Here is a 15,486-nt window from a genome sequence, read left to right as displayed (position 1 = left end):
TGGTCACTCTAAATTGCCCCTAGGAGTGAGTGTGAGCGTGAGTGTGGTTGTTCATCTCTCTGTGTGGCCCTGCGATGGACTGGCGAGCTGTCCAGGGTGTACCCTGCCTGTCGCCCAAAGCCAGCTGGGATAGGCTCCAGCTTCCCCGCAACCCTGAATTGCAGTTCGGAAAATGAATGAATGAATGAATGAATGATTTCAGATGTAATGCATGTTAATATAAACCAGTCTGCAAACTCAAGTCTGACATTTAGCAAAAACTGAATATATTGCGGATAAAAAGTGCAAATATTTTCTGTTGTGTGCTTGCTTTTTCTCCTGAAAGTCAAACATTGAAAGAATGATGTACAGATGAGAAAAGGCTTGGTCACTGTTGATGTGTGTGTTTTTTCTACAAACTTCTGTTTTCTTCTTCTGGTTGGTCTTTATGCTGCTATATCTTTTCAATACATTCATTTTACAGCATTCTAGCCTCATAATCTGACAATTGAGGCTGAAAACGTTTAATCTGCCTGGCAACATCATGTCTGCATGAAGGCTGGGATTAAAAGCTCCTACTGGCAGGGTTACCTGAAGCAAACTGGGCAGAGCGAACAGTCAGGTACAACTCCCAAAATGAAGACATCACAAACAGCAGACCTACAACCAGCTGTAGGATTCACAATTTTCCCTTCTGTGTTACCAAAAGGTGACATATCGGAGTTTAATACTAGATTTATTATAGACTGGAGAACTTCATATGATTACATTTTGGTCTGATCTGGAAACGGAGATGGTATCGTCTTGGCTGTGTCGGACTAAAATGTGTAAAATGCCATTTTCAGCCCCAGTAACACATCCTGATGGATGTTTGTTCTCTGAGTGTTTACTGAGGAGAGAGGTTTAAAGTCTGAATGGAAACTCTGTGTGTGTGTGTGTGTGTGTGTGTGTGCGTGTGTGTGTGTTTGTGTGTGCACATGAGCAGCTACATCAGACGCAGACATGTTAAACAAACACGTGATGAATTTTTTACTCCAACACTCAGAGAAAAGAGAAGTACACACTCAGGCCACCAAGTTAGTGGTTTGTTTGGCAAAGAAAGCTGCCAGTTACTGGCTGAACATGCTCTGGAGCACACGCACGTAAAGACTTTCACACAGCATGCAGCTCATGTTAAGAAAGCTTCAGTTCCACAGATATGGCTCATCCTGAGAGACAATAAAGACACTGCTCTAATCATGGAAGCTGATCAGATCTAATCAATAAGGTGTTAACCACAGAATGGTAGACATTTCAGCTGTTTTTAAGGTGAACTAACATGAAACCATTATGGGAAACACACATCTTATATTCAGAAAGCGTTAACAGAGTTTCCATGGGTGTACTAAAACTTTAAAAGTTTGAACTATTTCATTCATTCATTGAATTATCCTAACCACTTCGTCCAATGAAAGGTCATGGGGAGGCTGGAGCCTATCCCAGCAGTCTTTGGGCGAAAGGCAGGGTACACCCTGGACAGCTTGCCAGTCCAGCGCAGGTTTTAAATATTTATTAATTTAATTTTCAATCATTTAAAAAACATAATAAGCACATAACCTAACAAACACCTAATCATTCAACAGTGCAAGGGCCCCATGCAGGTCTTGAACTGACTGGCTTTCAGCCCCTGGTCAGACTTTACCTGCTTCCGCCTCAGAGCAGGAAGTAGGACCTTCTGTCAGCTGACCAGACAGTCATATTTAGTGCTGTGTATTTTCAATTGTTTCATTCTGTGGGGAAGAGAAAAAGACCTTTTCCCATGTTAGAGGATATTTGTGTGTGAAAACACCTGCCCAGACACACTGCAACACACACATACACATAGCATATGGAAACGAAAGACATTCTTCGAGAAGGAAATGAAGTGTTTGCTTCGCTGTCTGTGGGATACAAAGGCCAGTTGGGTGTGTGTGTGTGTGTGATATGGCCTTGCTTCAAACAAACTTATTGTTCCTGATTGTGTGAATGTGAAATTGATGACTATCATGAATACTACAATGGTGTACAAGTAACTGCAGTGAAGGACAGGAAGTGAGATAACATGCACATAAAGCAGCCGTGCATTAATATTAATTAGACTGCTTATATCCTCACACAAACACACACATACACACACACACACACACACACATATATATATGTATATGTATGTATATATATATATATATATATATATATATATATATATATATATATATATATATATATATATATATATATATATATATGGCCGTGCCAAACTCCTCCAATGCCCCTCCCTGAGCCATCACCTTATCGTGGTGGAGGGGTTTGTGTGTCCCGCAGATCCTAGCAGCTATGTTGTCTGGGGTTTTAGGCCCCTGGTAGGGTCACCCATGGCAAACAGGTGTCTAGTGGAGGGACCAGACCAAGCATGGCTCATCGACCCCTATGACGACGACCAACCTGGGCAGAAATGTTCCCTTGCCCGGACACGGGTTACTAGGACCCCCCTCTGGAGCCAGGCCTGGCGGTGGGGTACGAAAGCGAGCGTCTGGTGGCCGGGCCTTTGCCTGTGGGGCCCGGTCGGGCTCAGCCTGAAAGGGTTAAACGGGCTCCACCTCCCGTGGGCTCACCATCTGCAAGTCGAGCTGTAGGGGTCGGGTGCAGTGTGAGCTGGGTGGCAGTAAGGGGCAGGGACCCTGGCCGTCTTATCCCCGGCTGCAGAAGCTGGCTCTAGGGACGTGGAATGTCACCTCTCTGGTGGGGAAGGAGCCTGAGCTTGTTCGCAAGGTTGAGCAGTTCCAACTAGATATAGTTGGACTCACCTCGACGCATTGCTTGGGCTCTGGAACCAGTACTCTCGAGAGGGGCTGGACTATCATCCACTGTAGAGTTGCTCATGGTGAGAGGCGCTGAGCGGGTGTGGGCATTCTCATCAGCACCCAGCTTGGTGCCTCCATGTTGGGGTTTACCCCGGTGGATGAAAGGGTAGTTTCCCTCCGCCTTTGGGTGGGGGGACGGGTCCTGACTGTTGTCTGTGCTTATGTGCCGAACAGCAGTTCAGAGTGCCCACCCTTTCTGGAGTCCTTGGAGGGAGTGCTGGAGGGTGTTCCTTCTGGTGACTCCATTGTTCTGCTGGGGGACTTCAATGCTCATGTGGGCAATAACAGTGAGACCTGGAGAGGAGTGATTTGGAGGCATGGTCCCCTCCCCCTCCCCCCCCATAACGAACACCATGTTCCAACATAAGAGTGTCCATATGTACACCTGGCGTCAGGATTCCCTGGGCTGCAGTTCGATGATCCGTTCTGTAGTCGTATTGTCAGACCTGCGGCCACATGCCTTGGACACTCGGGTGAAGAGGGGGGCGGAGCTTCAACTGATCACCTGGTGGTGAGTTGGCTCAGATGGTGGGGGCGGAAGCCGGTCAGATCTGGCAGGCCCAAACGTGTTGTGAGGGTCTGCTGGGAATGTCTGGCTGAGTCCCCCGTCAGAGCGAGCTTCAACTCCCACCTTCAGCAGAGCTTCGAACATGTCCTGAGTGAGGCAGGGGACATTGAGTGCGAATGGGCTGTTTTCCGTTCCTCCATTGTTGAGGCAGCTAGCCGGAGCTGTGGCGGTAATCCCAGGACTCATTGGTGGACACCAGCAGTGAGGGATACCGTCAAGCTGAAGAAGGAGTCCTATTGGGCCTTCTTGGCCTGTGGGACTCTGGAGGCAGCTGATGGGTATATATATATAAAGATATATATATATATATATATATCTATATATATATATATATATTTAAATGTCCTGCCTATTTGCCTGCATCTGATTGGTCAACTGCTCGGACTAGTTAATGTCACAATCAGCCATGCTTCCTCCTGCATTGCTGCTTGCCACATCCCTAATCGGTTTACTGCCCTCATCTGCCACTGCCACCTGTTCGTCATTCCCTATCAGTTCAGCTTGTGCAAATATGCATCTTCCACCATTCACTCATTTCCAGATTGTCATTGCTCTCATACCTGACCTTCCAGCCCTCCTATCTGAACTGCCTGCCCGCTACTGACCTGATCTGCCCCTGACTACCACTTTGTGTCTTGTCCTTGGAGCCTACACCCCAGTGGTTACTGAGTTTCTGTCCTGGAGGACCCCCACCAGTGAGTTTGTGGAGTTTCTTCTGTCATCACGCTGTGCCATGTACCTGCTCTGTTGGCCTAGAGGAAATGTACTCTGCTTAGCATGTTGGGGACCAGAGTTCACCCCAACACTGAACACTTGTGTCAGAACACTTCTCTACCAAATGGTTCAATAAAGACTGTTAACCTGCCCGGACCTCTTGTGCTTCTTTTGGGTCCTTTGTTTTCTGTTCATTTCAGTTATCATGAGCAGAAAAGGTGGGAGTGGCTTCTTCTCGTGAACATGCACAACTACTGAGTCCCTCCACTTGGACGTCACTAAGGTTTCGAAGTAGAAAAAAATCCCCAAAACCAATTGTTTCCGTCGCCATGGAAACCAAATGTAGAGAGGGCTGGAAAAGTCAAACATGCATTTAGGTGATAAAAAAAAAACAACAAAAAAAACAGCGGCGCTCATATGTCTGAGTATTCTACGCTATAACACTGTAAATAGCTCAGAAAAGCAGAAATAGCATAATAGAGCCACTTTGAAAATCAGAAAAATCTTTTTCTTGCTGAGCTCAAACATTAGCACCTTTAGACTTTCACATTTACTTCATTGGACGTTTAGTTGTTCAAGGAAAGCAAATGTTTTTTCTAAAGAACATCTGAGAGAAAATCATGGCTCCACAATTGATCCAGAGATTCAGTTTGGATCAGTGCTTTTGCATTATGAAGATGTAAACATGCAACAAACATCACAATATTGCCAAGACACTGTGGCTTTATTTGTTTCTCCTCGCTCAGCTCCTGTTTTCCTACTGTGACGTGGGAACAGCTGGATTTCTGGGGTGTTTCGGTGCTTTCTGCTCCTGCTTCAGCCACATATCAGTTATTTATCCTGTCATCACATCAACCAGCTAAGCTCTGGTTCAGTGAGGATCAAGATGATAAATTATTGGTCCAGTCAGATGACCCAGTTGTGAATATTTATAAATCTTTATTAAAGAACATGATCCCATCTCTGCTGGTGCACAGGATTTCCCAGTTGGACATTAAAGTGATGAGTGAATTTCTTGTTGATGCTGGAAAAAAGGTGGTGATGAGGTTTGTGGCCCTAAACAGAGTGGAAGGTTGGAGGGATATGTCTCTTGCAACCCCTCTAGAGTGTCCTCCACCCCCTACCCAACTGGGCTAAACTTCCACTCTTCCGTGAACCTGACTGTAGATCTAATCTTAGATAGAAATATAATGGATGAAGTGCATTCATTATGTGTCTTTTTGCAATAAACATATCTGTACCAGAGTACCATTTTTTTGCAGCTGGAACCTTAGTTTAATGTTTTGTTCATAGACAATAGAGGTTTTTTATTATGGAATTTTGTTTGTGTCCTATTTAGACCTGCCGTGGCTTCAACCCACCCTAAAATCCCTTCCTCAACCCATCCTACATTATAAGGAGCAGTCTACTATGGTAGAGGTACTTGGTACATGTTGACCCAACTGTCAGGACGCCGACCAGGGAAGGGATGAAGCATCTCTCCTGTGACATGTAGATGGTTAAAGTGGAACTATTATGTGCATTTCAGGCTAATTTATTTTCATTTCTGAGCCCAGAAGGGCTAGCATTGATCGAGTTATTGTCACAAATCGCTTTATTTACTTCAGACCGACCCTCTCCGTAGGCTGTCAGATCCGCCTGTGGGCAAAACAAGTGGATTGAGACTCTTCCGCATTAAACCTCCCGCCACCGCGCTACACTCAACTACCGCACTGCAACTGCTTTCGCCGTCATTGTAATATCTCATAAACAGAAGGATTAGGCTAATATGAACTCAATAAAAAAACCAAAATACAATGTCAACACATAGCATACAGCCCTACATGTTGGAACCTGAATCAGATCCTGAAAACGAAGTGGAAAACAGCACAGCAACGAATGCAGCAGGATGTCTCTCTTTGGTAAACTCACCAGCCATCGTTGGAAATAACTTTATCCCACGTTTTCCACCCGCCTGATGTATTTGTACATGCCCTTGTTAACCAGTAGATGGTAACCAATCACCGAACCTTATCCCCCGGGACGTCACAATGATTTCCAAGTAGAAAAAACTCTCTAAAACGACGCGTTTTTCGTCGCCATGGAAAGCGAACGGAGAGCGTGCTGGAACTCAAACTCAAACATGCGTTTAGGTGATAAAAACCAGTGCCGTTCACATGTCTGATGAGGATTCAACACTGTAACACTGTAGAAAGCTCGGAAACTCCAAATACCATAATAGCACCCCTTTAAAATATTATTAGTCTATTGCTGTCAGTGTGTTATGAATGACTGACCTGCTGGTGATGCATGTTTGTATCAGTTTGGGGAAACTGGTGGTTTCAGACTAGGGTTGCCACCTTTCAGAAATTAAAATAAGGAATGCCCACCAGTGCTCCAATCCAAGTGAGTAGGGTGCCCACATCAGTTTTCTGTTTGCGTCTTAAAGCTGGGGTAGGTAATGTTGGGGAGCTAGCAATATTTGAAAACAGCCCCCTGTCTTGGGTCCTCCCCCTCCAATCAATGATCTGGTTTTACTCCTTGCGTGATCCAAGGCTTTTTTATTTGCAGCTTTTTCCAGCAACAATTTTCTCTTTCTTGGCTGCATTGTGGGAGGAAGCAACTAAACCGAGCTGGGTCGGGGAAATCCTTACTGCATTTTCATAGTTAATACTATGTGATGAATCACGTGGCAACAGCACTAGTGGCACCTAAAGAAGATTTCTGTGTGTAGAATGTGCAACACTGGACTTTAAACACTTGTGGTAGGCCAAGGATGGGCCTCTTCTCACTCATGTCTGTTTTGATTATTTGAGGAAGTAGACTCCCAGGTACACTAGACATTTTTAAAATGTGCAGGTCTTCTGAGGAGCGCAGATGATTAACGTCTGTCTCTAGGCAACTGTGGCTGCCCAACACGCAGACGCAGAGGGGAGGGGACTGAGGCCTGCAAAGATTCTGCCCAAAAATAAATTTTCAGACTGTTGTTTCTTCTGTGTTTTATTTTGTTAATTATTATAAGATTTAGGATTGACGTGCGTGACCGACGTGTAGGCGATTTGAAATGTATGAATATAAAAAACAAAGTGCGTACCGTATTGTTTCAATTCGGGAAGCAACATTTACTTGTCAATTAAAGGACGATTCCGAATTTTACATGACGAGTGGCAACCCTGTTCAGAGTGAACTATGGATAATCTGAGAAACTATTTGAGGTTTAATTTCAACCTGAAGGCTGCTGGTTTATGAAATGAAAATGAAATGAAATGAAAATGAATGAAAAATACTTTATTAATCCTCAAAGGGAAATTCAATATTGAAGTAGGTATTAATTAACTTGAGGAGGTCTAGTTCCAGAGGCTGATGGCTGCTGGCAGGAATGATCTTCTGTATCTTTCAGTCTTGCATCGGACCTGAAGAAGTCTCTCACTGAACACACTTTGTTGTTTCATCACTGTGTTGTGGAGAGGGTGTGAAGAATCGTCCATCATCTTCATCAGCTTGTGCAGCATTCTTCTTTGGACAATCAGCTCGAGCGGCTCCAGAGTTACTCCAAGCACAGAAGCAGCTTTCTGGATCAGTTTGTTGATTCTCTTCAAGTCTCTGGTTCTGATGCTACTACCCCAGCAGATTGCTGCAAAGCTGACTGCACTCTCCACAACAGACTTATAGAAGATATGCAACATCTTGGTGCAGACGTTAAAAGATCTCAGCTTCCTTAAGAAGTACAGTCTGCTCTGACCTTTCTTACAGATGTAGTCAGTGTTGCATTTCCAGTCCAGTTTGTTGTCCAGCTGAACTCCAAGATACTTGTATTCCTCCACCACCTTCACCTCCTCTCCCAGGATGGAAACAGTTCTTTGTTTGTCCTCCTGAAGTCAACAATCATCTCTTTTGTTTTGCCACAATTTAATATGAGATGATTGTCACCGCACCATTTAACAAACTGACTGACCAGTTCTCTGTACTCTGCTTCTTGTCCATCACTGATACACCCCACAACTGCAGAGTCATCAGAGTATTTCTGCAGATGACAGGATTCAGAGTTGTACTGGAAGTCTGAGGTGTACAGTGTGAAGAGGAATGGTGAGAGTACAGTTCCTTGTGGTGCACCAGTGCTGCTGACCTCCATCTCAGACACACAACCTTTCAGTCTCACAAACTGTGGTCTGTTTGTGAGGTAGTCATAGATCCAGGTGGTTGTGGAGGTATCCACCTGGAATTTATGGAGCTTCTCACATAACAAAGCAGGCTGAATGGTATTAAAAGCACTTGAGAAATGAAAGAACATGACCCTCAGAGTGCTGCCTGAATGGTCCAGATGAGAGTGTGCTCTCTGGAGCAGGTATATGATGGCATCTTCAACCCCAAGTCCATTACGATATGCAAACTGTAATGGGTCCTGAAAGGTGTTTACTTATAGATGATATAAAAAGGCAGATTAACTATGTGAGGAGCAGGGAGTCTGACATCGGAATGTGTTTACAAGTTGTCTGTAGCTCTAACTTTATGATGGATGTCTTTTACTTTTTCTGCAGGATTCTGCATTGAAACCAGACATGGAGCAGAAGCTGCGTTCTGCCTCCAGCGTGGATGAACTGATGAGTATAATCTATCCTTTGTACTGGGCTGCTCTGAAGTGCAGGTCCAAACTTTCTGCTGCCTCCGCATCCTCCAAACTGCATCCACGACAGAGACCTCTCGCTGACACAGACGAGCCAATGTACGCTGCTGCCTACCTCAACCTGGATGTCCTGAAGAGTAAGTCCTCCTCATTCATCAGACCTAGTTCTGTCAGTCCCAACTCTTCCTGCACTCAGGAAACTGTGCCATGTTGATTCAAATAAAGCTTTTTGTCTTTGTCAAATATAGTGTGTATATATATATATATATATATATATGTATATATATATATATATATATATATATATATATATATATATATATATATATATATATATATATATATATATATACTTATATAAATATATATATATATATATATGTGTGGTATATCTTATTTTTTTTTACATTTCTGTCCCAGTTTTGACTGAGGACAAAATTCAGATTTAACTACAGTTTGGTATTTTCTCTAAATATATGTGGACGTGCAGACCAGCTGATCAAAGGGAATAAAAGAAATATCTGACTCTTGTGTGCAGGTATAGAGTTGGAATGGAGGAAGACTCAATGCATGCCCAGAGAAGTGTGTGTGGACGTAGGCAGGGAATTAGGGGCTCCCACCAATGTTTTCTATAAGCCACCCTGCGTGTCCGTCTACAGATGTGGAGGATGTTGTCACTCTGAGGACAAACAATGCAAGAATATTTCCACAAGTTACCTCAGCAAAACTGTAAGTAAATCCTCTCTCCTGTCTATTACAGCTGTTAGATCCTCAGATGAAACTATCTGAACTGATGAATCTTTGCTTTGATTGTAAAAAAATAATGATTAGAAAGCAGGAGGGAGAGACAGGAGGTGGAGAAAATGCTTTGAACTTTAGTGAACTTAAGAACAGCATGGGAGAACTACAATCAATGAACTGCTAAATGAAAACAGAAACCAACTAGTATATATATATTACTTGGTTTCTGTAGTAGTATATATACACAAAACAACCAACAAGACTCAGGTGGATTGAATGAACTGAGAGAAACCAGGAAACTAATAAACAGGAAGGGGGAAGGTAAACCAAATACACAAGGGAGGAAAACTACAAAATAAAACAGCAAACCAAAACTAACCACACAACAACCCTACACCAGGGGTGTCAACCTCAAAGTCTTCAAGGGCTGGTATTTCACAGGATTTTGTTGTTTCCCTCTACCACAACACACCTGATTCAAATAATTAATTAATTGATTCCAGTAGCTTCTTGTCAACTTGAGAAAAATTTGGAACCATTTTTAAATCACACCAACACAGGAACCAGTCAGTTACCTCACATATATGATGTGTCTCATAAGTTAAAGCTACAGCTGAATCATGACTAAAATGACCTTTTGTTCTTTCCTGAGCTTTTGAAATGAATGAAAATTAATGAAAAATACTTTATTAATCCCCTAAAGGAAATTCAATATTGTACTAGATAACTAGATAATTAACTTGAGGAGGTCTTGTTTCCGGAGGCTGATGGCTGCTGGCAGGAATGATCTTCTGTATCTTTCAGTCTTGCATCGGACCTGAAGAAGCCTCTCATTGAACACACTTTGTTGTTTCTTCACTGAGTTGTGGAGGGGGTGTGAAGAATCGTCCATCATCTTCATCAGCTTGTGCAGCATTCTTCTTTGGACAATCAGCTCCAGCGGCTCCAGAGTTACTCCAAGCACAGAAGCAGCTTTCTGGATCAGTTTGTTGATTCTCTTCAAGTCTCTGGTTCTGGTGCTACTACCCCAGCAGATGCTGCAAAGCTGACTGCACTCTCCACAACAGACTTATAGAAGATATGCAACATCTTGGTGCAGACATTAAACCATCTCAGCTTCCTTAAGAAGTACAGTCTGCTCTGACCTTTCTTGTAGATGTATTCAGTGTTGCATTTCCAGTCCAGTTTGTTGTCCAGCTGAACTCCAAGATACTTGTATTCCTCCACCACTTCCACCTCCTCTCCCAGGATGGAAACAGTTCTTTGTTTGTCCTCCTGAAGTCAACAATCATCTCTTTAATTTAATATGAGATGATTGTCACCGCACCATTTAACAAACTGACTGACCAGTTCTCTGTACTCTGCTTCTTGTCCATCACTGATACACCCCACAACTGCAGAGTCATCAGAGTATTTCTGCAGATGACAGGATTCAGAGTTGTACTGGAAGTCTGAGGTGTACAGTGTGAAGAGGAATGGTGAGAGTACAGTTCCTTGTGGTACACCAGTGCTGCTGACCTCCATCTCAGACACACAACCTTTCAGTCTCACAAACTGTGGTCTGTTTGTGAGGTAGTCATAGATCCAGGTGGTTGTGGAGGTATCCACCTGGAATTTATGGAGCTTCTCACATAACAAAGCAGGCTGAATGGTATTAAAAGCACTTGAGAAATGAAAGAACATGACCCTCAGAGTGCTGCCTGAATGGTCCAGATGAGAGTGTGCTCTCTGGAGCAGGTATATGATGGCATCTTCAACCCCAAGTCCATTACGATATGCAAACTGTAATGGGTCCTGAAAGGTGTTTACTTGCTTGTTGAGGTGAGCCAGTAAGAGTCTCTCCTAGATTTTCATGATGTGAGATGTCAGGGCAATTGTTCTGCAGTCTCTTGGTTCACTTGGTTGTGTTTTTTTAGGCACTGGAACAAGGCAGGATTTTTTCCACAGCATTTGGATTTTATTTTGTCTCAGACTGGTGTTGTAAAGGTGCTGGAGAATCGGACATAGTTGTGTTGAGCAGGTCTTGAGAACTCTGGGACTGACACCATCTGGACCTGCAGCCTTGTTCTGGTTCAGTTTCTCAAGTTGCTTCTTAACCTGATTGCAGGAGACAAACAAGGTGGAGGTTTCAGGATGTCCTGATGTGGAGGGAGATGAAGCTGTGTTCTGGTCCATGACTGAGCTGCAGGGTGACAGATTGGAGGCGTGACAGGAAAGCAGTGGGCTTATGGAGGGTGTGTGGTCTGTTGGGCTGGAGGTAGGGGGTGAACTGAACCTGTTATAGAATATGTTCAGCTCATTAGCTCTGTCCAGACCTCCATCAGGCTGGTCCCCCTTTAACTTGAAGCCAGTGATCTTCTTCATTCCAGCAGACCAGATTTTGATAGTCTGTCTGTTTGATAGTCTTTCAAATTGTGCTTCAGCTTGCAAAAAAAGAAATAAAGTCTTGCTGACACAAGATGTAAATATGTAATTTAGTAGTTGGGGAATGCTTTGCCTTCCTTGTCTTTGTGTGCCACTTTGGTCAGGTCTACACTTTCACTGGCCAATCTGCAAACAAGAGTCTCTCTCTGCTGAGCAGTTACAGTTGTGCTTATATGTATTTATCCCCTTTCATTAAAGAAAAGGCTGAATTTACAACAGTGACTCAAATAACTGGAGACTTAAAAAAGGAACAATAACTAAAAATGTGCAAAAATATAATTTAGTAATATAAGACACTGTTTTAATTGAGTTGAAGAAAGAAAAAAAAACAAACAAATTGGTCCTGGACAAATTAGAGCACTTTTACAGGCAGCTGTTTTTTTCCTTCTTTAATGAAAGGGTATGAATGCATATGAGCACACTGTAGTTTGTTGGCCAGAGTCCAGGGTCTTCTGACCACAATGCTTCTGCATTTCCTTCACTTGGCCCTTCCTTTTCTATCTCCCCAGCCTCCTCACTACTCTCAAACACATCTACAAGCATGAAACACACATGATTTAAGTTAGCCTCAACCTGATTATAGATTCACATCCTACTTGATGGGAGTGCTCATTTCAGTTGAAACTGCTGGTACACATGATTGCTGGAAATAACTTAAAGTTGCCAATATGAGCTCACCTTGTCTCACATCCTCAGACTAACACCCTTCCTTGCCTTCAGCATCAGATGCAAAACTCTCTACATCTACAAGAATAAAGAATTGGTATTAGCCTCTTGTCATACAAATAACCCAACATACTTTTAAAAGCAAGCTCACTTTGCATTTCTAGAGCCATTTCAGTGCAAGGTAAACTGCTAAAATAATCAAACATATGGCAAAGCATTGCCTCTTATGTTAAGAGATTGTCTTTTAAATGGGGGCTCTTTTTTGTGTTGCTATGGGCTGAGGTCTAAGGTGTTCAACCAGTCAAAACCGGTTGAGCGCTTGACATCAGCCGTATAGAATAACTACAAAGATGGTGTGAAAGGTTGCAAATTTGTTCATTTACAGTCAAACATGAAGAAAACATCGGATCTGTTTTCCTACAATCAATGCTTAGACTAGCATAATTATTTGCTATAACACACAGTTGTCCTCATGGTCAGCAAGCTGCAGAGGCAAAAATGTTTTAAACCATTATTTAGTAGGGCTGCAACTAATGCTTATTTTAATAGTCGACAAATCTGTAAATAATTTTTTCGATTAGTCGATTAGTCTGTCACGCCCAGCATCTGTGCTTCCAGTTGACACAGCTCTTTTTACAGGCTCCAGTATGTTTTACCCACTCTCTTCATCTGCATTATATGAATGTCACCCCGATTCCCAGTCAGTCACAACATAATGTCCTGGAAATTTAAGCTTACTACTCATTTATTTTGAAACATTCAAACTTAGCTATAGTGTCATATCCAAGCTGTACAGAATTTGTCTCAAAAGGAAAACAAAATAATATGGAATGGAAAAAAGCCACGAACAAAATATAGCACTTTACAACTCCCAAAAAATAAAGGGGGAATGGCCCTACCCAACTTAAAAGAGTACTTTTTAGCAGCTCAACTGAGACCACTTGTTTGCTGGTGTAGACCGGACTATGAATCTCGATGGAAAGATATTGAAAAAGAAGTTTTAGGCTATAAAATTCAAAATTTTTTATCTGATAAACTGCTCACGACATCTCTTAAAAGTAAAATGAATCAAATTGTAAAATTTACACTTGAAACTTGGCACTCTGTTATAGAAAAATATAAATTAAAGGAGCAGGTTCTTTTACTGAAATGGTATAGATTTGATACTAAATTCAAACCAGGACAACTTGAAGCATTTAAACAATGGGAAATAAAGGGAATCACGGCAGTCTTTACTCTGTTGAAAGATGGCAAGTTGATGAGCTTTCAAGAACTTAAAACAAAGTATAATTTAGATAATAAAGACTTTTTTAGATACTTACAAGTCAGAGATTACTATATGAAAGAAGTTAAACCAAAACTTATTGACAATACGCATATTATTATAAGGGTAATGATAGATTCATATTTGCAAAAAAAATTAAAAGCCATTTCAGCCCTTTATAACTCCTTGAGGGAAAGCAGGCAGGAAACGACAATGTATCTTAAAAAAAAAGGGAAACAGAATTGGAAGTTGAAATAACAGAGGACGAATGGTTCAAAATGTGTGAAATTCAGCACAGTACTACAAATTCATTGATATGGAGGGAATTTTGCTGGAAGAATTTGACACGATTTTTTATTACTCCTAAAATCAAAAGCAGACAGACACATACTCCACAAGAGTGTTGGAGGTTGTGCGGAGAAATTGATGCTAGCCACGCACATATCTTTTGGAGTTGTACTAAAATCACCAGATACTGGGAAGAATTAGGAACAGCTCTGACAAAAATTTTGGGTTACAGCATTCCAAATACTTGTCTTGTGTTGTACCTTGGAAACATAGTACACTTTGTTAAGAAGGAAGACATGTTTATTACAAAGGTGGTCTTGGCTGCAAGCAAGAAGGCAATAACAAAAAGATGGCTGAAGCCTGATCCTCCTGTCCAGGAAGACTGGATCAAGATTGTGGAAGGAATATCGATAATGGAAAAAATGACACATAATCTTCGATTGAAAGGATTTAAATACGACAAGCAGTGGGAAAAATGGACCTCATTTGTAGGTGACACATAGGACGTTGTAAACTACTAAATGGAAATATTGGTGTAATGCGGAATATATCAAGAAATATCCAGACAGATGCTTTATTGTTGTCAATTTTGCTTTTGCAAGTTTCTATTTCGTTATTTAATATCTTTTATGTTTTGTTTGTGTGTTTGCATAAAAACTAATAAAAAACAAAGTTTGGAAAAAAAAAAAGGAAAACAAAATAAATATAATATTTTAGCATCTTAATTTTTGCAGAATTGCATTGAAATGATTATTTACATCTTGAAAAAGCCTGTTTTGTCAGGTAAACAAGAGCCAGAATCTTAAAAAAAAATTCCATAATCCGTACGGTGATCCGGATCACCACCAAAATTAAATCACTTCTTCCTTTTCACATTTCCAACAACTCTTTAAAATTTCATGAAACTCTATTAATAACTTTTTGAGTTGTCTTGAACATAAACAAACAGATAAGCGCCGGTAAAAACATACCCTCTTTGGCAGAGGTAACAACAGCACATCACTACTCACTAATGCTAACTTTGCCATCTGGAATGCTGGAAACCATGAGTCCAGGGTGCTTTCGTTTCAGATGCTCATGCATGACTGTTGTGCTGCCGTGGTATGCCAACTCTGCATGGCAGACTACACCTGCTTTACACTTTGTGTAAAATATCCCCAAACTTTGGAAATAGGTTGCGCCACCATCACTTCTTCGTGGTTTAAACAAAGTTTTTTAACACGATTATTCATTGACTTTTGTAACATCATTAATTTATTGAGCATTGACAATAGCTTTTAAGCAACACACTGCATTGCTAAGGCTTTTACAAGATAAAAATAATAAATTGCTTTATTGCTCAATTAATATTTTACTA

The 15,486-nt window shown here is 41.8% G+C and overlaps 1 protein-coding gene across 1 annotated transcript in view; it reads left to right on the top strand.

Annotated features, from left to right (window-relative positions):
- The window catches only part of vegfc (vascular endothelial growth factor c), a gene marked incomplete at both ends in the record, with an annotated part of 78,318 nt that overhangs the window by 20,082 nt on the left and 42,750 nt on the right, over positions 1 to 15,486 (top strand). The window contains 2 exons of the mRNA XM_079264798.1: positions 8,661 to 8,883; positions 9,285 to 9,475. Coding sequence (XP_079120924.1) covers positions 8,661 to 8,883; positions 9,285 to 9,475 — 414 coding nt within the window. The remainder of the gene's footprint in view (positions 1 to 8,660; positions 8,884 to 9,284; positions 9,476 to 15,486) is intronic.

This window comes from Telmatherina bonti, assembly GCF_933228915.1.
Source record: "Telmatherina bonti genome assembly, chromosome: 3".
Classification (NCBI taxonomy): domain Eukaryota; kingdom Metazoa; phylum Chordata; class Actinopteri; order Atheriniformes; family Telmatherinidae; genus Telmatherina; species Telmatherina bonti.
Note: the sequence above shows the minus strand (reverse complement) of the source record. Positions and strands in the feature narration are given on the sequence as shown.